This window comes from Agelaius phoeniceus, chromosome 9 (genome assembly GCF_051311805.1).
Source record: "Agelaius phoeniceus isolate bAgePho1 chromosome 9, bAgePho1.hap1, whole genome shotgun sequence".
Taxonomy (NCBI): domain Eukaryota; kingdom Metazoa; phylum Chordata; class Aves; order Passeriformes; family Icteridae; genus Agelaius; species Agelaius phoeniceus.
In genome coordinates, this window is record NC_135273.1 from 18700366 (window position 1) to 18724942 (window position 24577).

A 24577-nucleotide genomic window follows, 5' to 3' on the forward strand; every position below is an offset into this window, starting at 1 on the left:
GGATTTTCAAAGTGATGGTGAAGGCACTCAAAAGTCATCTGCTTCACTCTTCAAAAAGAGCACTAGGGAAAAGTGTCCCTCCTGACTAAACAGTGGCTGTACACAGCCTGACAGCATGATGATCTTTATCTCACTGGCACCTGACTAGACATTCTTTTAAACACTCTAAGTTTGAACCACGTTCTTCCTACATACAGTACTGGTACTGTCCTCAACTACAACTCACTCAAAAGCCAGCTTGTACTACTTAAGGTCAAGAGGTACAGAAAAAATATTCTTGGAGTGGACAAATAACTGTTCAGTACAAAGGGCTCTGCCAAATCAGCAATTTGGAACATTGTAAACCTAGTAGAGAAGTAGATTTTTGTGGTAGGCATGCCACTTCAAAAACTACTAGGATCAAAATTCACTGGTGAAGTAGTGAAAGAGTCTGCTAAGTCAACTAAGCATGTGATAAAAGTAATATGTCTTGAAACTTCACCAGAGGTCCAGACAGTCAAAGAATATAATGGCAGGAATACTTGATGCAGAGGTTTAAAACATGTTCTCTTCTATCATCCCTAGTAGCTTGAAGGAGTTTGTCTTTATTAACAGACTTCTTTAAAAAATTAAAAAAAAAACAGCTTGTGTAATCTTTCCAACTGAACTTGAGATTCCAGAGAAATATATACAGCAAGTTTATTGTAAATTTGTCTATTTCAAACAGATAAAATGAAGTGTTTTCAATACCCCACCCATTAAGTCCAAAGTTCCAGGTATCTTCCCAACACAGAACTCAATGAAGGAAAAATTGCTGCTACTAAGGGAAAATGTCTTTACAGATTATGGAAGACTTTCCCTAGACCAAGTATTTCATGTGGAAAACAGGACTAACACACATATAGCCAATATCGACATGAGTTAAAGACAAGCTTCTACTTATCACTGCAGAACTGAGGCAACAGTACCCCTTGAGAAGAGGAAAATATTATTCAGCCTTAGGCCTGAATACAGCCTACCAATAGCTGGAAAAGTCCCAGTCTCCATGTCAGCTGTAAACCAAATCCTTGTCAAAATACGGAATTGCTGCTGTGCAAAACCAGAGATCAGTTGGATTCACTGCCCAACTCCAGCTCACAGACTATTGCAATTTCATCGTTTCTCCAGTTTTTTGTACTTGGCTTCTGCAGAAGGAAAAATAATATTTTAGTACTGGGTAAGTAAAAGCTTTGCAACCTGTAAGCTAATTTACTGTATCATTCAGGATCCTTATTTTCTAATGCACTTAGGCAGATATAATTGTACAATAATTTTTTTAAGAACCTGGTGCTTAAGACAGACAATAATATTAATTTAAGCCAAGAGGGCTTGGGTGGCTGGTGGAACATTATGAATCCCTCAATTTGCAAGGTTAAACATCAGTCTTTAAATTATAAGTCACTGTGTACCATAAAAAAGAAATCAAGCCTCACTAATAAGCAGTAGTTTAACAACACCTGTACTAGTCCACCATAACATAACTCATTACATGAATCTTTCCCCAATGCTTATCACTTCACAGTCAATATTTGTACTCAAAAGCAGCATAGGCAACTCTGCACCTCAGATTTGTTAAACAAAACAGAGTTTACTTTCTTTCATTCTTTTTAAATCCTCTTGCAAGGCACTATGCTGCTAGGTCTTAACAGTAGAGGATGATAGTTACCAAGTTTTTTGGAATAAGCATCCAGTTTATAAGCTGCCTGCTCCAGAGCTGCAACCTGTTCCTCAATTAGGTCTATCTGTTCCAGATATGGCTGAAGATCAGCATCTTAAAAAAGCATAAAAATTTTATCTGTCAGTTCTCAGTAATGCACTTCCAAAAAACAGTTCACACTTGAAACACAAGAATTTCTTATTACATTCTTCAGATAGGACACTTCAAAAGGTGCCCTCTCCCAGCCCAAAATTAAGTGGTGACTCTGACAGTCATGTTCCAGGAAAATATTAAATGTTTAAGAGTACTTCTAGTCTCTAACACAAGTAACAAGAGAACATGAATTAAAATAAGTGTTATTTCTATCAGATCCAGAGTCTGGGGTAAATCAGGACACAAATTCAGATGTATTTTCTCTTACAGTAGTCTACAAAGTCTAAAGCTGTTAAGAAATATACAAGACTGGCATTGCATAGCAGCACATCTATATCAGTGAGTTTTATTTCCTCCAGCACTAATGCAGTGTGAACCTTCTGACTCTAAGATGCTTTATTTCCCAAACAAGTGTGCCATTTATGACACCCCTACCTTATTTGGTGTACTTACATTTTTGGTTTAAATCCTTCAGATTTCTACTGATGTTTATAGCAATATCTTTCATTTCTAAGTACTTCAAGCTAGTCAGCTTATTCATGTTTTCCAAGAGTTTGTAGTCTTCACTGGTGGCTTAAAAAAATATAAAGTATCTTTTAATTAAAGGTGATGTGGTTTGAATTGCAGGCAGACTCTTCAAGAGGACAAGGGATTTCAATCCAACAGCCACATAAAGCACAACAGTTTAGATGGCAATAGAGGTTATTAGTATACACTCTACAAAAATATGACATTCTGTGAATTCCAAAAATCAACTGCACTGATGAATTTACTTCTAAATTTTTTTGAAAAAAATTTACTAAGTCCTCACATTTCTATTCTTAACTCTGTCAGTTAGACACTTATGTTTACAAAACTGATAGCACAAATCCAGACTCGTAATTTGTACCATATATTCCTCCAGTCTGCAAATCAGGAGTGCTTTCAAAATTAGAGCCTAGGACATGCACTAACTTGGTGAACAGTTTACTTCACTCCAGGTAATTTTGCACAGCAGTTTATTCTAAAGCATAAATGTTGGAAAACATATATGATCCTTGCTCTCAAGAAAAAAATGGCTCCACTCTCTGTAGTGCCTCCTTCCTACTCTGTCTTAACCTAGACGCTTTTGTTAGATTGAATTTCCATGTACAAACTTCTTTGAGATGAAAAAGAAATATTTTTTAAGCTGCTGATATCACACTGAATTGTTCTGAAAAATATTTGTACTATTCTGGGACTTCATTAAATTATTATAACTAATCTCAGTGTTCTTAGCAGCCTAGCAATGTGCCAAATTTGGACTGCCAGTCTTACCAGACACAATCTAAATAGTTACAGATTAGACAAACTATCCAAGAGATTTCTTTCAAACAAAGTGAAAAGAAAGAAGAACTTGCAGGTCAGTATTGCAGTGCCTTACCTGTCAGTTCACCTGTCAAGTAAGTGGCCATTTTGCTGAACATGTCTTTGCAGAGTTCATTGATATCTGCTTCTGCTGGCTCCTTAGCTTCCTCTGCAGTTTCAATAGCAGGATCCTCTACTCAGGGTAAAGACATTACAGGGTTAAGACAAACTATAGCAAGTCCGGAAGCACAACAGAAAGATTACACGGTTCCCTTTTTCCGCCCTTCAGGCTGCCTACAGCTGCTTTCCATGTAAGTTGCCTTCTCTACACGCTACACTGTTAAGGGGTAACAAACTACGGCAGCTTCTTCGAAGTAGCACCATCATTATTTCCAAATAATACTAAAGCATTCAAGAGAGAGGCACCCGGTCTGACAGCACTGACAAGCATTAGTCCCCCTCGTGCCCAGACAGCAAAGCAGTTTGGGGAGAACTTCTGAGTGGCTGTGCACGGCGCTGCTGTTCATTTCTAGTCACCGATTCGGAAAAGAAGCACCGCTGCCCCAATCCGCTTCATATGGGCTACAACAGATCCCCACCTGCGGAAAGCGGCAATCGCCGCTTTCTTCTCAAACCCGTTTCTCCCGCAATCTGCCCTTATTCGGCCCCTTCCCGGAGCAGTCCGGCACCTCTCCCCCAGCCCGGCAGGCCGCTCCTTCCCCCATCGGCAGCGTTTGCCGACTCGCACACGAAGGCTGCCCGAGGCCCGCGGCTCCCTCCGACCGAAGCGGCGGCAGGGCCAGGACCCGGCCGGTCCCCAGGGCAGCAGCGGCAGAAGGCGTATGGCCCGGCCCGGCTGGCACACGCCAGGCCGCGGGCTCGCCGGGAGCTCCTGCCCGCGCCGCGCCCTCCCCGGGCCGGGCCCAGCCCCGCGACCCCGGCCCCGGCCCCAGTCCTGCAGCCCGGCCCCGGTCGCTTACGCTTGGCGGGCTGCGCGCCGGCCTCGGGCGGCCCCTCCGCCGCGGCCGCCCCCTCCGCCGCGGCCGCCATGGGCACACAGCCGCTCCCACGGCCGGAGCCGCCTCCTCCGGGCCGCGCCAGGCCCGGGCCCGCCCCGCGCCCGGCGCAAGGAGGAGCGCCCGGAGCCCCCGCCTCTGAGGGGCGACCGCGGCAGGTGTGCGGTGTGCCGGCACTGCGGGGACCCGGCTGCAGGAAAGAGACGAATGGCGAGGTGTAAAACGTGTACGAGGTTACTTGGCTCCAGGCGTTACAGGCAGTGAAGCCGAACCGAGAGTGCCCGGTCTGTGCTCGATGCGGCTGCGCTGTCAGTGCGCTCACTTCCCTCTTCCCACCGCAACCGGAGCGCTCATTGCAGGAGCACCGGCAGGACTCTCACACCGCACGCCCGGCTCAGAGGCTGCGGCCAGCCCGACCCTCACAGGCAAACTCTCCAGTCCTGTGTTTGAGGATGTTTTCCTTTGGCTTAGCTGATCCGTTTACATCTGCAGGTCTTCATGCGATTTAAAAGCATCTCTTGTGCTGCTGATGAGGTGGCCAGGAGACCAGTATCGGCAGGATAGCCGGTACTTGGGGATACTGTGGGGACTGTGGCACACGTTGCTGTAGTTGCCACAGCCGTAGCTACATAGGTTTTTTTCAGTCCATAGTATAAGTAGCACTATATACAGATAGTGTAGCTAAGAACTGAGTCTGTTGTTAAAAACTTCTGCCAGTAGTAAGTATACAAATTTTTATTTAGAAAGTAATAAAGAAAAAGGGCATTCCCTCTCATCCTTTAAAGTAGTAAATATATTTCTTGCTGTTCGTGGTAGGGAGGGGAGGTTTTTTGGTTTCTCTTTTCCTGCAGTACAACAGTACATATTTCTCTTCTTAGGTGAGATGTCTAACACCACTGCTATTTAGTTTTTAATTAAGCTGAAGTTGTTTCTGGAAGTAGCTTCCATTGAGAAGCTACTACAAGTACAACTGTTCTTTCCTGGTAATGAGTGCTTGGTCTCTACTGACTTCAAACTCAAATGCATCTCCAACACATTGTGAATGGTCTCTGTCTTTCCTCATATGTTACAAGCACTAACAAGGGACAATATATCATTGTATAAATGCCACCACCACCTTCCACCTTTTGTGATGGAGCTCACATGTCCAATGGAATATTTTGTGTATAAGCTGGCCACGGAATAATAATGGTTTACAATAGAAAGTTTGATATGTACCTAAGGAATTATGAGAATTGTATTTTCTTGGGAAAAATCACTTACGCAATGTACATTAATGCATTTCTTCTTAAAACCCACAGTCCTGTGGAGATCATGCTCCAGAAAAAGGGGAATAGGTCTCCCATCTGAAGTCCAGTAAAGTCAGCTGAAACATTTTGGCACTCTCCAGCAGGCCCTAACAAGCTCTGCAGTTTTAACACCTGAGAAGCTGCAGGGCAAGGCAACACAGGAGTCTATGTGAACTTCCTCATGAACCGGAGTTTTGCATAGGCAATGATAAGGAAGATGACAGTCATGCAGAAGAGAGCCACTATGTTTTCCCACATTGCCCAGCTGGTAGGGGCAATTCCTTGGCTGCACAGGTATGCTTCACCAGAACACCTGCAGAAAAGCACAGGGCAGAAGTTAATATTATTATGTAGCACATATCTTCAGGTAATTATTATTGTTTCTCAAAGATCCTTCTACCCTCAACTCTGCAAAACAGGTGATAGAAATAGACAATCCATCACCAAATAAAACTCAAGGGACAAATATAGATCTCTAGTTCTCATAATTTTTCAGTAGCAACCTAACTGTTCTTTATAAATAACTGGCAATTTATGAGGAAACCTCAGAACCATCTTAAACCAAGGTAAGTACAGAAGCATTAGCTTCCCCTCAACAGTCACTGGAAGTCCAAAAGCCATGGAAACAGTACTCTAGCACTGCTCCCTGCAAAATATTCAGCTTGCCAGTTTTCTAGTACCAATCATGAAATAGTTGCACTGCTACAGCTTAAGGTATCAATAGCCAAGACCGTTTCAAATGAAGCACTGTGAGAGAGACACCTTTCTCTGGATCTGCAGGGAGGTTAATATTTATAAGTTCTGTGGGAGAGGCATGTTTCTGATCACAGGTCTACTGCTTTCTAGCAACTCTGTAGCTGTCCACACACTGCATTTCCATTGTTAAGTGACTCTGGATTTGTTTAGGAAAACTGATCAATCAGGCTAAGTTATGAAATACAAAACTTAATTTAGCTAATCTGTCTATTTTTACAAGTAAAGTTTCATCCCCACTTTGCTCTTGGGTAATTGTGGAGTTTTACTGTATAATCCTAAAATACATTACTTTGGGACATGTTGAGACTGGCTTGTAAGTGGTTATTCTGAAAATAGTATAATAATAGTATAAAAATTTGACATGGTCAGACTTCCCTTCAAGTAATCACTATTCAGGCCCAGAACCATCCTGAGTTACTTACATTTCTTCTGAAATATTGGGGGGACAACTGCCTGTGTCTCCCACTAACACTGTAGTATTTGGATTCTTCTCACCACAGAAGTAGAGATCTCTATACTCATTTACCTGAAGGGCCTGGGGAAAGAGGAAGACACAAGATTTTTGCAGAGTTCATGGTTTGGGCTGTTAAAACTGAAACACTTCAAAGGAACTTGATTATTAGAATACACATACCACCATTCTTGGAATCATATGTTCACGTTCCTTTTTATTTTCAAGCTCTTAGACACTGCTTTTCTTAGCAACTGCTCCAAGTTCTACATGCAGGGTGGTTCAATGTCCCAGGCCTTGGCTTCAAAGTTACTCAGCCACGGGTTTCTGTCTTGCCAGCTACAAGTTTCTGTTCATCCACATTCACCTGGGTCAATCTACTGATCCAGAAAATCATGTGGCTGCATGGAGATACCCCAGCATCACCACACTGAAGGCATGGCAAAGTCAGCCAAAGCAAGAGGTGAAAGGTTCCCCAGCACTGGCATTCTGCACTCACTGCTATCTCAGAGGACTCTTCTACATTGAGTAACACTGATAAACCATCTCAGTGATACCCAAGCAATGAGGTCTCACGCATCTCCCACCCTGCACCAGCTCCAGCATTCATTTCAGTCATTGTTACTTGAAGTAGGACACTATTCCTTCCAAAGAGGCTTGGCAAAGATGCAAACAGGAGATGGAAACAACTCCACCTGTGACCTGCTCTATTTTCTGTTTCAAGCAGCTGCACCCTTAGATTTCTGGTACCCCAGGCTCCTTACTATTCAGAAAAGTCAAATTTCATTTCAGAGGAAGCCACTCTGAAGACTGAGACACTCGTGCACTATAGCAAATCCCTTAACCAGTTGGAAAGTCATTGGCCCCAGCTGGCCACCCATACAGTAGTGTCTGGAGAGGCTGGACAATATTTGATTTTATTCTAAACCACAAGGATCAACTACTCAGGCTAGGAATTAGTGCCTGACTGGACAGCTTGCTCTGCAGCTGTCCAAGCAGCACTAATTCTGTAACACAAAATGTTTGTTCAGTCCCTGAGACTTCCAGCTCTCACACAGAGTTCTAAATTTCGCTTCCTTTTTGAGGCTGGCTGGTTTATTTTTATTTTTTTTTACCATGTTCATGCAATGAAACAAACCAAATCTGGCTTTTAAGAGAATTTCAAACTTTATACTCAAAACCTTTCCAAGAAGCAGCAGTGTGGCTACATTACTCAAAGGAGACCAATGCTACTTTCTACTCACAGTGAGGCCATATCGGGGGATGCTGAAGTACTTGAGCCAGTTCAGCCAGCCCATTACTGAAGGGAGGTTCACTAAGAGGCCAGAAAAGATCTGAAATAGAACACAGGAGATTGATGAGTCACAAACTGTTTATTGCAAATAATACCATTCCTGCACAGATGCTGCAGCTCCCAGCAGAGGTGCACTGGGATTGATGGACCTACTACTGCTGTCATCCCTGTACCCACAGACATGAGCTGGAGCCTTGCAGCACTCCCATGCCACTGGCCCGATAGCACACCCGAGTACTCCAGCTGAACTGCTTGCAAAGAGGTCAGGAAGGTTTTCTACACCCACATGTGAGCTAAAAAGCATGATCACAACTTCTTACCCAGGAGGACTATCCTATGGTAGAGCTAGGCAGAGGGTAAAGAAGAGAAGAGAAATAAGGAAGAGATGAGAGACTGGAGAGATGAGAAAGTGGAGAATCAAAAAGGAGAAAAACAGGGAGCCTTATGAGCTGTTATTATTTCAGTCTTACATCTTTTATCCTCTGTCCTACATCTTTTATCCATGCTTTCTCTCATCTGGAAAAATATTTGCTTTTACTTCTTATCACAAGTGGTCTTCATAGGTAAACATGATACTTCAGCCTCTGCTTCATCACAAGTGATCTTGTGCTTACCCCGCTGACTTTCAGGACATGCATGTGTCACTCCTTATACACTATGACCTAACTCAATGTACATCATGCCCTTCACTACACATGCACACTTCTCACCCACAGTGAGCAGTTAAAGCAGTGCACTTGGCTTATTGCAAAAGCAGCTTAAATTGCAAATCAAAGAATAAGGGAGATACTGTGGCTCAGAGTATGTACACAGACAGTGACCAGGAATCATCTAACAAGAAATATGTAACTTGGTAGGTTTCACAGTCAAGATGTTTCAGCACCAGCATCACCTTTTTCAAAAAGAACTCACAGCTCTCATCTCCAAGTAGTCAAAATTTCTTTCTCTCTCTCTTGTTCTCTTTCTTAAAAGAATCCTCAGGGAAGAGTATTGAAGTAATTTCTTGAACCCCAAGGTAATATTGAATTACAAAAAAAAGAGAGGTTTTGTGCCTTTTGTACCACTTGGGCAGCAAAAAATAATGTGAAAAATCAACAGATCTAAAGTTTATTTCAAAGCTTTTTTCCATTTAAATGATTTAGTTGATCAGTTAGATTTCTTATACTGGAAATGCAAGATTTTTTTACATCAATCTTTGTAAGGACAATTTAATTTTACAAAAAGCAACACGTGTTTGGGGGACACTGTTCGGAAAGCTCTGGTGGCATCACAATACTGAATTGCACCCAACCCTTAGACTACAAGCTGGCAGAAGTATATCTTTGACTACAGTGATAATAAAATCACAAGCATGGAGCTGACATGCCATTGGACCATGGATATTTTAGCCTGCCTAGGATAAGCTCAACTCAGTCCTCTTAGCTGGTCTCACCTCTTCCCTCCCGTCCACCAAAGGAGCACACACCCCAAGTATACTTACAAGCATCAGGACAAAACAAATGGTGATGAGCAGATTGGCCACAGCCACCACATCCATCCCAGCACTGATGGCCAGGGACATGGCTGTGGCAGTGTAGGACACCAGTATCAGGGTCAGCATGAAGAAGAAGAACCGCCCTGCAACAGCTTGGTATCCTGTAAAAAAGCAGAAAGGTGAGAGTCCAGTAAACAACCACATGATGAATTCCAGAGTGGTACCCTTGGATTCCTATACAAGACAGGCAAATCAGGAAGAAAGACCAAGTCTGGAGTTGGCAGGAACTTTGCATGCTTCAGAGGCCCAAAGAGCATTACCAAAAGACGTTGTCAGGCAGGTCCCTGTGTTAGATTGCTGGTGTCTCTGCCCCTGCCCCAGAGTCCTCCAAAGTTATGATGCCAAGCACTTAAATCAGTTGAAAGTTCAAGTAGCAGTATTTTATAGGTACAGGAATCTGGCTAAGTCAGAAATGTGTTGGAAGACAACAGGTTCAATGAAAGCATCAATTCTTTACCAATCATCCAGTAACTGATGCATGAGAATATGATGGCTGGAGTAGTTCTCATGGGCAGCAGATCTCCTATCATCAAGGCCAGGAAGTAGGCAGACACACGGTAATATCCACTGGTGTACTGATGGCTGCGAGGACAGGAAGGAGGGGAGTTGCACAGGTTTAGAGGTTCTCTAGGAAGCAGGCTCAGAGTGTGTGTTTGATTTATCCTGATTTGTTTTCTGCTTTTTCTACCACTGACTCCTCTCTATACAAATTGCTTATATTCTCTGTGCTATCACTGACACTCTATGAATTAAGGGCTGATCTGTCTCTCAGACCCTACAGTCAAACAGCACACCAAGGATCATGAATGAAACACTGTGTGACTGCTAAGTAAAATATCATAAAAAAACTCCTAAGTCTCTTTTCAAAGAAAAAGATCCTTAATACAAGAGCACGGGGAAGCATTAGACTTCTATAAACTGGAGGAACACTTCATCCACTGCTAACTCATACAGCTGCTTCCAGGGAAGAAGGAATGATACCCAACAATGGGAAAACACCCTTGGGATATCAACTCACCTCCAGTTCAGGGCATTATGATTGTTTTGTTGCTTAATGGAGCTCATGAAAAGATGCTTTAACAGGTAATGTGCCTAAATCCCCACTGACAAAGCTGGTAAACTACACTGGCAACATGGCAGACTAGCAAGAAATGGCAGTGTGGGGGAATTTCACTCCTGAGCAGCTGTTAGGGACAATATCAAGCTGCTTTGAGCAGCCTGTGGGTGGAGACGAACATATCAGGCATAAATTTCCAGTTTCTGTTTTACTGCATAGGGTCTGTCTCTTGCTCTTCTATTGCATGAGCTGGAGGCACCTCCAAACTACACTTTCAACATAAATGTATGTATACATGTATGTATAGTGTATCTACGTGCATTTACATATGTATACACACATCCAAAAAAAAAATATAACGATAAAGATATTATATATAAATGATACGTAAATAACTATATTTAATTATATATTAATTACTTTTAAGAACAATGTAATAATCAAGCACATCCCTCTAAACACAGATGCACTTGATTATTAAGGAGTTCTTGTAAACCAGACAGTGGCCCCCTTTATCTGAGCATCCATGGCAAAGTTTTTCCAGGAACTCTCCCTTCATTTTTGCACAGTCTTGCCACTTTAGGACCATTGCAAGACTGTGTGTCAGCCCTTGTGAGAAAGGGGGCAGGAAGCATTCACAGTCTGCAGGATTCACACACAGACCTCAAAACCAGCTGTTACCAAAAGTGGGTAGGAAAAACAGTAAGCTGTTACCAAAAGTGAGTAGGAAAAACAGTAGGGTGTCACACAGCAGGCAAGTAAAAGCATTTCCTCCTTCCCCCAGCTTTTAGCATTTCAGCTCCCTGCTCTACAGACTCACTTAGCATCACTATTAAAATCTGATGTTGCAAGGGAGCAATCAAGTCTTTGGTGGTAATAATTTTGTTCAGTGTGTAAGATACTGCCCCATCTCATTCCAGGGTATGACACAGTCCAAGTGCCTTACTACTTACACAAATAGTTTCTTGTCTCTGATGAATAGCTCAATTGCAGAGACACTGGAAAAACACTGGTTTGTAGTGACAAAAAACAAGGATCCAACCCTAGAAGGCAAAACAGAACAGTGGGAAAGTGAGGGAACGACTAGATCAAACAGTGGCAGCCTCCATCACCATCCCATAGAGTCAGTGCTTTTCTCTGTCCATAGAATGGAGATATTTAATTGCTACTGTAAATCTTAGCTGTATCCTTATCTTCCCTTTTACATCCCCTTTGTACTTATGTACAAAGCCTGACAGAAACTGTGGCCCCTTTAGGACCCCTGGCAATTCCATGCTGCAGTGCACTGAGACTTGTGAACCCAACACTCCTTTGTATTTCAAGTGGATTCCAAGGTCTTCCTTCCCTGTGCCTCAAACCTGTCTGCTACAGATAGAAAAATGAGCAAAGCTTTTTCATCTTACCGATTCTGAATGCCACTTCGGTCCAGTTTTACACCAAAAAAGATAGCACCCACAACCAAGGCTAGAATTACAGTCACTGCAATCTGGAAGTGGAAAGAAAAAAGGTAAAAAGAAATCTTTCAGGTAAGTAAAAAAATTAGGAACTAACATTATTAAGTCATATGCAGGGCTTAAGATTCACACCTGCCTAAAGCCTTGCTCTTGTGAGGCAATGTATACCTGTGACACACCCAATTAAAATCCTTATGACAGTTTTTCAGATTTTATCCTCTTCACTTTTCTATTCGTTCTTTGGCTAGGAGAATTTAGTAGAAACATGCTTATAGAATAACCAAGTTTAAGTTTCAAAGTGAGGCACAAAATTAGTATCACCCTAGAAGATCCCTATGTGACCCAGAGAATGGAGCACTTTCCCCCCCACCCCAATCTTCAGTGCAGTATTCTTATGCTAAACTAAACTGGAGATTTTTTCCAAAGGCCACAAAGGTAGCTGAGCATCTCCATTTACATGGCAGTGGCACAGGACTTTTCTGTTTCCCTAACTGCCTTTGAAAACATGTTCTGCCCTACAAACTACAGATTATGAGACTGAGAGCAGCAAGAGTTTGAGACTTTTAGCAATTGTTACCTACTTGTGCAATGGAGGCCTGTGGGTTCCTGATGAGATTTTTCAGGGAACGCTTGGACACCCAGTAGAGCTGAGTGAAGAATCCATTTGCATAGGTGATCTCATGCTCCTGCTTGGACAGTCTCTGCTTGCTTCCCCGTCCAAGCTCCACTTTCCCCAGTGCTTCCTTTGTGCTCTGATACAGGCTTGAGCTGAGATACTTCTGGTGCAGCACGTCTACCACACTGCTATCCACGTTGTCTTCTGTCACTCCATTTTCACTGCTCACTTCTGAGTGAGAAAAAGAAGATATGGCTTGTGATTCCCTATGAACCTGACCTTCAGATATGGCCCATCAATAAGCTCAGCAATTCTGGAGGCTGAAGAAAAAGGCAGAAATGCCCAGAGAATTAGAGTTGTTCAGGCCTTAGCCCTAAGTTTAGGAGGCTAGCTTGAGTGAGAGGTTTCTCCTACATTTTCAATTGAACCTAGCTAATCTGCCCATTCTTTCTGGCACAAAATGGTCATATTCTTGTAACGTGGCAGAAAACTTTTGTTTCATTGAATTTGGAAAAAATCAATGTTTGCTCTGATTCACATCACTTTGGTGATGTGAACTGCTGTGTAACTGCTTTACAAGATCTGTTCCCTTACAGTCCTTCAGTCAATGATGTGCTACATGATCCCCAACAAGCATTTCCAAACATTTCGCTCATTATATTGGTAGAGAATTTCTTCCCTAAAAGTTCCAATCTCTTTCACTCTCCTGTAAATCCAACACTCCTTGGCCATCTACCTAGTCTTCTCTGCAGCAGCCTCTTAAGTGACTGAAAACTTGTCAGCTGCCTCTTGAGACTAAGCAGTTCTAGTTTTTCCACTTTTTCCCTCACAGGCTTTTTTAAAATTTTGGTATTTGTCATTGCTCTCCTATACTACTGAAGTGAAAAAAATCCATTTAAGAAGTTTTCTGATCTCTTTAAAGAAGCCCAAGACAAAGTATATCTATTAGTAGGAACAATGTAAAGATAAAGATATGCCCTTAGACTCAAGGAAACCCAGAGAATAAAAGCTTGCCATCACCACATACAATTTCCCTTCTACACTAGCCAGCAGTGAATTTCTCCTTTGCAATTTACCTTTTCCTGTGTCCACAGGTCCATGATCATCCTTGCTGGCTGCCACAGCAGTTGAATCACCATTTATGACATCAAGGAAGAAGTCAGCTGGATTATTGAAGGGTTCACATTCATATCCTTTAAAAACAAAAACAGAACAAACCAAAACCACACATGCAACGTGTTTGCATTGCACAGGGCACACCTCAGAAGGTCAGGTCTAATACTATATCACTTTTCCATAACCCTGTTACCAGAAAACTTCACTGCTTTTCATAAGTGTTACTTTACAGCAGTAGATGGACAGGATTTAGGAGATGGTGAATCCAGGGTATCTAAAAAGCTTCAAAGCTGCTTATTCACTGATTCCAGGTGAGGAGGAATCTCTAACTTGCTTCTACCACAACTCAGTATGGACAACTCTTGCCTCCTTGCCATTGCTGTTCATCCACAGTCCACACTGAAAGACACACAGTTCCTCAGCAGAAGTTCCTGGATGTCTGCTCTACAGCCTCAGATATTTTCTCCAGAGGCTCAACTCTTGTTGGTGTTTCCCTGGTCACAAGGATGAGGAAGGGCTGTCCAAGAGCAGCTTCTTATAATACAGTTCTAAGTATGGGACAAGGAGGAAATAAAAACAAACAAACCCAAAGACAGTTCTACATCTTCCCTGAGAGAAAGGAAGTGGGCTACAAGGAGGAGGAGAAGTACTGACATTGGTTAATGCACCTCCGTTAAAGCCAGGGAAAGCTTACAATCTAATGAGTCCACGGTTGCATCTTAAGATTGGAAGTCCACTCCTTATTCTCTGTTCATTATAGTCAGACACCCTCACCCTGCTTACTTGAACAGAGGGCAGCCACCCAACAGTGCACCTATTAACCCATCTTAAGACACACCTTAATTCTGTCCTCTTGGTTGCCCACCTGCATTCAGTCTAGAGCATATTTTTGGATCAATATGTACAGATTGCTGCCAATCTGCAGGCTGTGGTTCAAAAACCACTGGATCTGACACCGAGGCCTGGTACAACTACAAGCATTATCTAGTGATTCTTGGTTTTTGTCCTCATGCAAGGCAAAACAAAGGCAAGAGAGAGCCATGGTCTCTTGTCTGAAAAGTTTTAGGTTTCTCATTCTGTCTTTTCCCTGTTCTAACATAACACTGCTTAGACTGTATGTATACAGTTTCTAACATCCCAGTGATAGAAAAGCATGGGCCTATTATCCCATGCTAGGGCAAGAATCTACACACAGATTTAACTCATGAGCCAGCTGCTTTTGCTCTTGGCATGGAAGACTTACCAATAGAACTGAAGTACTCCAGGGCGTGTTTTGCAGGACCGTGGTACAGCACCTTTCCCGAAGCCAGTAATGTCAGACTGTCAAACAGCTTGAATATGGAGTAGCGGGGCTGATGGATGGAAAATATGATGGTTCTCCCCCTTCTTGAGAGCCTGACATAGAAACAAAACATCTCTTAAGTACACCACACTTTGAATTTCAGGAAGGCAAACCCCAAGTATCAAAATCCGAGACAAATACTTGGCAACTTCTCAGGGTTCTGACCCAGAAAAACCTTCCCTCCCTTCTCTGTCACTGTATCAGATGCTGCCTGCAAGACAGCACCATCATTACAGGAGACCATCACTGCAGCCCAGGTAGCCAAAGTATGATGTTGTCTGCAGCTAGCAAAGCCTGAGGCCACAGCTGTGTCTAAACCCTCCTTATGTGTTTTTTATACAAGATGTCCACCTAACTGCAAGTCCTACTGCGCTCAATGGCAGTACCAGGTGGTACTTATCAGGCTGTGGAAGTCTGGCCAGCTGAGATTTCTCTTAGCTCTTCTGCTGGAGATTTACTCTAAAGAAAATTCAAACCAAGTTTTCCTTGAAATTTGTCAGATGCTCTTTCAAGTGCTTTAGCACTGATGCCCCACAAGGACCCTTGATGATCAAAGACCTATATCCACAAACCCCAGACCAAAGCAACCCCCATAAGCAAAACCAGACAATTTGCCACAAACCCAGGACCAGGATTAGAAAGTCATTCTCATTAAATAACCCTCTTTCATCCTCCTTGCATGTAACTTTATTCTAATTGTCAGAAGACACCTCATCTCCAAAACACAGAACACTCAGGATAAATTTGCAGGTGAAGTTTTATCTGAGTTCAAGACTGTTGTTGGGTAATAGACTCAGATGGAAGGCCAAGAAATTATGATTACAAGGTTTGACCTCCCAGTCCACTCTTTGTTGTGGCAAAGGGAAGCTGTCCAAGCTCCATCTGCTTTTTGGGCTCCAATCCAATGCTTGCTGTGGAAAGATTCCCATAAGCTTGAAAAGGCTTTGGAAGAGACCCAAACAAATAATTTACCACTACTTCTGACTATATTTGTCTAGTTTTTATGTTTTTGTTTTTTAAAGGAGGACTAGAACTACTCAGTCATAAGAACATCCCTTTTTTTTACTAATGATTTGACAACCAAATTGCAACACACTGAAGCACTGACTCTTACTTCTTCAGAAGGATGAGGACTGCATTGGCTGTGCTGGCATCAAGACCAGTTGTTGGTTCATCCAGAAAAAGGACTGGTGGCTCTGTGATGAGCTCCATCCCAATGTTGGTTCTCTTCCGTTCCCCTCCAGACACTCCCCGGATCAATTCAGTTCCGACCTGCATGCAGAAGAAATCATATATTTGCAACAAGACCCAGTCAGTACATGCTCTGGACTTGGGGGCTTTCCACATCCAGCAGCCATGCTCACTTTCAGAGTCCCTTTAATGAACTCTAGGACCAACAGCAGGTGAGTTTGACCCAGTGTGAGGGACTGTGCAGCAATATGCTAAGCCTGATTTTCAGAGGTACCAGGTGCCTTATGACTTCAGGGAACAAGGATGACACTGACAAGAGACAGAGTGGGGCCACAGCATTCAGAGGAGGCATTGATGTGTGGGGATGCCTTTTTTTGGTAGCTTGCTTGTTAATACAAGCTCTACACAGAACTTTTCCATCGAAGACCAGTTTTTCATCCCTCAGAGCTTTCAGAAATGAGAAAATAATTTTCTTGCCTTGTTCCACAAAGCCAGGAAGTGACTGAACAACTTTCCAAGATGCAATGACTAAGCGACTCTTTCCCTTCTGAATTTATACAACATTCTGGACATGGTCCAAAATCTTCCCCTTTTAGTAGCAAATACAAATACCTCTCTCCAAGCTCCCTCCTGAGCTGGAGACTGATTTCTCGCATGCAATATGGTTTAGTCAGGTTCCTGTTTGGCTTTCTGTAACTGCACTCTACACACTATACTGCCCAGAGACAAGTTATTCAATTTCCAGAGGTAGTAGGATTTCTGAGAAAGGTGTTCTTGCTGCTCACCTTAGCATCAGCCACTTTGCTTAATCCCAGCTCATTGATTATCTGGGTGACTCGCTCTTCCTTCTCTTTAATGCTGATGGAGCTGGGGAGTCGCAGCGCAGCAGAGAATTGCAGGTTCTCCCTCACCGTCATCGTGCCCATAACAACATCATCCTGAAAGTACAAATGGACAGTTGGAAAGACTCCTCAGCTGCTGAGTGGGCAGGAGTCCCTCAGTGGCACTTACTGGATAAGTTGTTTGCGTACCACAGTGGAACCCAGACTGAAGGACAACTCCCTCAAATTTTACATGACATGAAATTCAAAGTTCTTCAGTAGCAGTCAAGGAGAGACTGTAGCTCTGCAGGCTCCACAGCTTAAACCCAGCACCCCCTCAGCCTCCCTTTCAGGCTGAGAAGTTCAAGTGCAGACAGTAATGCTGTGTACTGCATGTGCATTTTTCTTACTAGCCAGTGAGGCAGAGCAGGTAGTGATTTTGTAGAGTTAAACTTCTGTCAGTCCAGTTGGAGCCAAAGGACATTGCTAGTGCTCAGTGTTCCAGGTAGAGATGCTCAGGGAACCACCCTGGTCAGCTCTGTTCCCAGTTAAAAGCCATACCTTATTGTGGTCCAGAGCACCTGCTGAGTTCAGCTGCCAACAAGGAGCTCCTCACTGGCAGCAGTTTCTCAAGAAAAGAAAGAGTATTGCACCAAGATGCTCCTGCCATGTCTTAGTTATGTACAACTCTTGGACCTAAACCTTTATTTTAAGTGCTACAAAAGCTTTAACAGTCACATGTCCTTTGAGGGAGAATCAAATCTATCCAGCTGACAGACCTGGGCAGCCTACTGCAACCTGCAACAACCATGAGCCAAATAAGAGATTTGTCATCAGATCCATTCAGAGCTCCATGCGTCTCCATCACCCCCACTTTGGTATTTGTACCAATTCTATATCCTACAATACAATGAGAAAAGGGCTGCAACACTGGATAGCTGCTAAGAAACAGGCCTGTTACATCAGCCATCTTTGGAAGACATTCCCTAAGATGCAGGGCAGCAGATTCTTGCCTGCTTTGGAACTCTGCCCACATCAGATGTAGTGCATCACTAGCACACATGATATACCAGTCAACCATGTTTGGCACTGGAGTTAAGAGAGAAAGACAAGAATGTGCTGCTTTGCTGCCAAAGATGGTTTAGGCATTTCAAACCTTCCCTTCCCACAACCCCTCAGTCTCTGACCCCAGCCTCCCATTCTCCACTCTCAGATCCACCAAGAGAACTACACTGGAAACTAAACTGTGAATTTAAGCTTAATACCAAAGAGAACCAACAGTGGCATGACACCTTCACTCTCAGCATGAATGGAGAGACCATCAGCAGCTTTATAGGAATAACATATGACTTAGCATGCCTATATGCTTCTCTGCATAAAAATGATCCTATAATTATGTATTTAGAACTTAAATGTTGTTCATAGTTTTTGGTCCGTCTTTACTGATCCAGGGAGTACTGCATGGGGTGGGAAGGGGGAGAGACCATTTAACATTTCACCAAGTTGCTTATCATTTTAAAGTTATGTTTGGTTGCTTTGGACATTTGAGAGACAAATGTCTCAAATTGTGACAACTTGTGAGAAACTAACTGGCTTTTCATCAACCACTGAGGATTTGGGGATCTCTGACCTGCAGGATCAAGATTTAGCACCAGTCTCATCCCATGGATCCTGCAGAGCCCCCCAGCTGGCAGCTTTCAGCTGCCTGTGTCACATCTGCCTGCAGTCCAAACCCTGGATCGTTTCCAGATTTGGCTTCTCATACGACTGCCAAGAATCCCCTTCTCCCCAAGCTCCCCAGGGCTTTGAGGGTCTATTATTGGTCCAGGCCTCCACCCACTTCCGCAGATTCAGCTGGCTTTTCCTGTCTCCGAGTGGAATGGACCTCTGTCACAGCCAGCTAGAATCAGAGGAAGAACAGCAGGGATCTATTTATTTCCTAGAATTATTGTCTGATAGTTTGAAGCTACTTCTGCCAGCTAGAACGGCTTCTGAGTTTAACACAAGAGATTTTGGGTGTCATGTTTTTTTTCTCCTTTTTTTAAAAATCTTTGCTAGCACTTCAGGGCAGAGCCCAAAGGTGAAGTCACAGTAGCCCAGCAATTTGGGCATCCATGTGGCTATGGGGAAGACACACCTCTGTTCTTGACTAGGCTGGAGTAATAGTTTGATCTTATTGTCTTCCATATCCCAGATTAAAACTAAAAACTGTAACAGCCGAGTTATCAAATTAGGCTCTGTAGGGATCACTGAAAATTACCTAAACTAGTTGTTGATGCTTCCTCATGTTATGTGGTCTTCCATCCCAAGGTCTCCCAGGCCTCCAGGAAGGCAGTTACTCACCTGCACAACATATCCTGAGATGCACTTGAAATTTGGAGGTTGTGGGATGCCATCTATAAGCACTTCTCCGGACAGACCTGCTGGGTCCTTTCTGGCAGCCAGCACATCTAGGAGACTTCAGACAAACACCAGGCATTAGGTTTTGCAATAACTGCTGCTTTTACCCTTGACTGGTTAAGTACCACCAGCCAGGACTGAGTTACAGCCTGCTCACAGCGTGCTGCAAACCAGAGGGCACAGGAAGGGGCTTCCCCTACTCTGCATGCTTTAGCTCTTTGTACAGAAAGTCTGGTGTCCATCCAGGATTTTCCAGCACACGGTGTGCCACAGCAGTATGGCAGTGTACAGACGCTCACAATTCACAACAGTCAACCCCCTACAGACATAAACTTGGTCTGTGTATTTACAGATAACCTCAAATGCACAGAGACAAAAGCACCCTGCTGAGTCGTTGCAGGCTGCTCTCCAGCCAGGGCAGCACTGAACTAACTCCTCTCATCTCAAGGAAATTAATCCATATGGGTGTAAAGACAGGAGTTAAGATTAATTCTAGAAAGTAATTTTTTTAATGTGTCACTGGATTCTCCTTACTGCCAGTGCAGAGGCCAGCCTGTCTGCCAGATAAGTAAACTGCCCTGATGAAGTGCTGCTCTTGAAAGCATCCTGATTAACCAGCAGTCTCCTCAGAAAAGAAGATCAATGGTCACCACAAAGACAGGCCTGTGTAAACCCTGGCCATATTTCCAGAGTGTCTGACACTCTTAAAGTCAGAGAGTGACAAAGAGCTCTCTTACCACAGAAAACAGCATTAGCACTGGATGGAAACAGTCTACATGGCATTTCTTTGTGCCTTCATCCAAACAACTCAAGAATGTGTGCACCCCCACCAGCAGGCCACAGCCAAGTTGGGTAAGGATCCAGAGCATCCCACAGACTGCATTACACCATACTACTGTCAGTTGTCACAGAAGGGTCTGGCCTAGCAGCTTCAAGGAAATCTTGTTGCAGAGAGTTCAGAGGGGGTGACATCTTACACGCCCCAGGGGAGCTTGTGCCCCATCCCCACCCCATTACCAGTCAGAACAGAGCCTACACCTGAGTTCCAAACACCCAAGTTCTGCGTAGTATCTTAACTTGGGCCACCACCAAAGATGACTGCAGTAATATGGAGCACCAACTGGAGCAGATGAAGTGTGTGACACAGTCATGGTGCAAGAACTTCAACAAGGCTGACAGAGGGGCAGGAGGTCAAGCTGCATCACCAGATTTCTCAAAGGCATGCAAAGGTCTAAGCGTGCAGATACCTCACATCTCCCCAAACCCTCAGAATCCCAAAAATACTTTGAAGAGGTGACTGTCCATTTAAAGGAGCAGAAGGTACTCACGAAGATTTCCCACTCCCTGTTGGCCCCAGGATAGCATTCAAGCCTGGTTTCATAATGCCACTGGAAGAAGGAAAGAGTTGTTAACAAATAAGGACATTTACAAGGACCACCTATATGCAGATTTTAGTAGATGTGAACAAAATGTTATAGAAAGAAAAACCTCAGAGATTAAAAACTTCTTAAATCTGAAATCAATAAGCATTTTTCCTTTCTGTCCCAGACTGCCAGTCAGAACAGAATGAGAACTTGACATAAAAAGCCATCTACATAAGACAGAAATTGTCTTCCCTGCTCAGCAGGGTCTTGAAAAGAAGCAACAACTGCTCTCTGTTGCTCATTTCCTCTGACTGCACCTTGAACCACAGTTAACAGAACCCTCAGATCTTCTGGCAGAGGAGTTCACATAAGTTTGGTCCTAATTTGCTCAGATCAATAACTGAAACTGCTTCAGCTATATCCCACCTATTTTGCCTAAAAGCAAATCAAAGTGCTAACAACAACTGCTGACTGGCAGGAGGACAGTCATTTCTGTACCAGCACAGCTGGATCTGGAAGGTGACACGAGGTCACTGGTTCACAGCAGCAGATTAATTCCTACCCTCTAGTATTTCATTTAAGCAAACACTTACTTAACGTTATGAAGAATCTTCTTTTCCACGATTTTCCGTTTACAAAGGAATCCACTGGACTGCTTAACGGAGTACTGGATGTCATGGAAACTCACAACAGAGCCACGAGGAGATCGGAGGGACTCTTGTGTTGGAACAGAACGTTGGAAATTGCCCACTCCTTCCTCTTCTCCAACAGAAACAACGCTGTGATCGAACGTTGTGTCCGACATCATGCTCTTGTTACACAGGCCAAGCTCCACTGCATGGAGGTCACTGCTGTTTTGAGCAGTTCCCATCTGTTGAGGCAAAGAACACGGAAACATGCAGGGAAGGAGACATGTGAACAAAGATTTCTCCAGAAAGTGTCTTGGAAGAGCAAGTTCATGACACCACACCAATCGGTACACATGGCAAGTTTCCAAAAGGATGGACATCCGCACCAGGAGACATCCAGTAGTCAGTCCCCAAAGGCACAGAAACCTACAGATTTAGAACTAACCTTTAAGGACAAGAAGTGTGTTCTTGAAGTAAATAATGCGTGCTCAAAGGGCATCTAATGAGGCAAAACCAAGCCTACCTACAATGGTCACCATCTTTGGCAACACAGTCGGTACTACTAATGGAAGCTGTTACCACCTGTAGAGACTCAAGCTCACCTTCTTCAGTCGTAACATGCTTATCCCCCTACTCCCCAACAAACTCAGCAAAGAAAGCCTATTAATGAATCCTTATAAAGAACCACAGCAAGAACAATGTTTGTGTTTACAAAAATGAAGGCCAGTCACATGCATCTTATTTGCTGCACAAGTCTGTTTCAGAGATATCAATGTGATTAAAATAACAATTACACATGCTAAAAATTACTGTGATACTGCAGAAAGCCAAAGTACTCATCAGGTTAAAAGAGCAAGGAGAAAGACCTGTCCACAAACACATCCATTGCTAGTTCCTTGAATTTTGTGTGAAGGTAGAAGTATTCCACCAAGCACCCCTTTCCCACCATCTGCACTTTACTCACAGGACTGAGACGGTGATAACTAGTAAAAACAGCACTACAGCAGTAGGAGATTTCTCAGGGAGAGAGAGATGGCCACCTTATTAGGAAACTGGAGCTACAAAAGCCAGGTTTAAAGAAATGCGAATTGTCCTTTCTACCTCTTCCTATCACTGAGAGCCCAACAAGTTGCCTAAGTTTTCTCCTGTATAAGTAAAATAAAAATCAGGGGCAAAGGAGGGGGTGTTTAGTTTGAACCCATACTGAACTCTAAGGCTAGTCACCCCTGGGAAAGAGCACAGGATATGCCGGTTACATCAGCAAGAGATGGCTTATACACTTGAAAGGTTGCACAACAGATGATGAGAAAAAAAAAAAAAAACCAACAGGATGATAGTGACACTAGGGACAAAGACCTTGTTAGACTTTCGAACATTTTTCTTGTATCTGTCCTGGCTAGGTTCTGCGGTTTAGTTCACCGTATACCCTTTTATGCAGGTTTCTGTAAAGCTACCGATTAGCACTGGCAAGCACGGACGGCACGAGGACGAGAAAAGCCCAGCAGAGGCTACAGGTAGGCTCGAGCTGCAGCAGCACCTCACGGCAGTGCCCGCCCCTGTGTCTCCCACCCACGTCCCGCGGGCCGGTTTCGCCACTAAACCGGAGCCAGGACCCGACCCGGCCGATCGCGCTCCGCTCTCCTCCCGCAGCCCGCGCCCGCCCGCGGCGCAGCCCCGGCCCCGCCAGGAGCGCTGCTCGGCCGCCCCCGCCCCGGCCCGGCCCGGCCCGCGCCGTTACCTCGCGGCTGCCGCGGCGCTCGGAGTGGCGGCGGCTCTGCCTTGGCGGCGTTTTATAAGCGGGTCCGACGGCGGGTTACATAAAGCGGCGGCGGGGAGTGCCGGCGGTGGCACGCAAGCCCCGCCGGTCGCGGACGAAGGCGGCGGTGATGGAGCCCCGCTCCGCGGGCGGCGCGACCCCCGGGGCGGTGCCGGCGCCGCGCGGGGCCGAGCCCAGCTCGTGAGGGCCGCGCTGCGGGAGCGCTGCCCCCGCCGGCAGCGCTGGGCCCGGGGCGGCGGCGCGGAGCAGCCCCCGTGAGCCGGGGTGCCGCGGGCTGCCGGCGCCGTCAGCCCGCCTTCCCGGGGCGGGGAGAGCAGCGGGCAAAGCCGCGGTGTTCGCCCCTGGGAACCCCCGAGCGGGCGGCGGACACGAGGAGCCCCGTGAAATGCACGCAGCCCCTGCGCACCCCGGCACGGGAGGGACAGACCGGCAGTGGGAGGCAGCGCCCGCTCTCCCTCCTGCCCTCCCACCTCCTGGAAAGGTCATCACCCCCGGGGCATGGGGCCAGTCCGGCCGGGTCAGCTGGGGCCATTGGCCGCCCTAGCAGCCCTTCCCAGGGTGACACTGCCACTCGGACCTCACCCCTCCCGTGGCACTGTGCTCCTTGGTGGGCCCGGACGGGGTCAGGACCTCCTGACAACCCGCTGTCCATCAGGTTGCCTCTCCGTGCTGCCATGTGTTCGCGGCTAGGGGAACGTGTGAAATCAGGAATATCGGATTGCCTTCAGTTTGTGGTCAAGCCTTCTTGTCTTCCCATTCTCAAGCACTATTGTCTTTACAAATAAGCTCTGTCTCCCCAGGTTCCTTGATATTGTGAATGCAGGAAAAGCCCAATTTTATGGTTTACAAATACAATTTATGGCAAAGCTGTCGAGTCATATTGCCTCCGGTTTGATTGCCCTCTGCAGCTCTGTACAGCATTGCTTTTTTTCCTACCTACACCTTTTGCTAGATCAATTTAAGTCTCAGCTAGGGTAAAATAGATCTCTGTCTATCCAATCTACAATAATAATGGAAACTCCAAAGGCTCACCTCTCCCTTTTCCTCACCATACCTCCTAGGGTATGTTGATACACTCAATGCCATTGATGCTTTAGGCAGAAGACGCCCACATCCTATGAAGCTGCATTGCTCTGCAGGGCTGACAGGAGTCAGCAGGTGGGTTTATGGGGGTATTGAAATAGCCCTAGAGATCTCTCAGAAGAGCGGGTTTTGCCATAGGATTGCTGAATGCTATCTTCAGTCATTCTATGGGTCAGAAGTGGACTTGAGTTCATGTTTCCTATGTGATTTAACTTCCTCTTTTGGGGAAAATC

General features: G+C 44.8%; 2 protein-coding genes across 3 annotated transcripts; both read right to left on the reverse strand.

The window, feature by feature from the left end:
* Positions 1 to 664: 664 nt before the first annotated feature.
* Positions 665 to 4455, reverse strand: BLOC1S2 (biogenesis of lysosomal organelles complex 1 subunit 2). The gene is made up of 5 exons (XM_054637176.2): positions 4135 to 4455; positions 3231 to 3347; positions 2282 to 2401; positions 1685 to 1789; positions 665 to 1163 (listed from the first exon to the last, which is right to left on the reverse strand). The coding sequence occupies exons 1-5, from the start codon at positions 4202 to 4204 to the stop codon at positions 1132 to 1134; spliced, it is 444 nt and encodes a 147-aa protein (XP_054493151.1). The 5' UTR covers positions 4205 to 4455; the 3' UTR covers positions 665 to 1131.
* Positions 4456 to 4890: 435 nt separating this feature from the next.
* Positions 4891 to 23604, reverse strand: LOC129123000 (broad substrate specificity ATP-binding cassette transporter ABCG2-like). Of its 2 annotated transcripts, XM_054637175.2 has the most exons (16): positions 23223 to 23600; positions 21449 to 21726; positions 20820 to 20879; positions 19435 to 19549; positions 17056 to 17208; positions 16194 to 16351; positions 14981 to 15132; positions 13698 to 13814; positions 12587 to 12852; positions 11955 to 12037; positions 11505 to 11594; positions 9952 to 10076; positions 9441 to 9595; positions 7911 to 8000; positions 6638 to 6750; positions 4891 to 5772 (listed from the first exon to the last, which is right to left on the reverse strand). In XM_054637175.2, exons 2-16 carry the CDS (start codon positions 21724 to 21726, stop codon positions 5625 to 5627), a joined length of 2103 nt encoding a protein of 700 aa, XP_054493150.1. In that variant the 5' UTR covers positions 23223 to 23600; the 3' UTR covers positions 4891 to 5624. The 2 variants fall into 2 exon arrangements, 1 of the variants encoding a protein (XP_054493150.1); XR_013183461.1 differs by lacking the exon at positions 9952 to 10076 and having other exon boundaries at positions 5636 to 5772; positions 23223 to 23604.
* Positions 23605 to 24577: the final 973 nt, after the last annotated feature.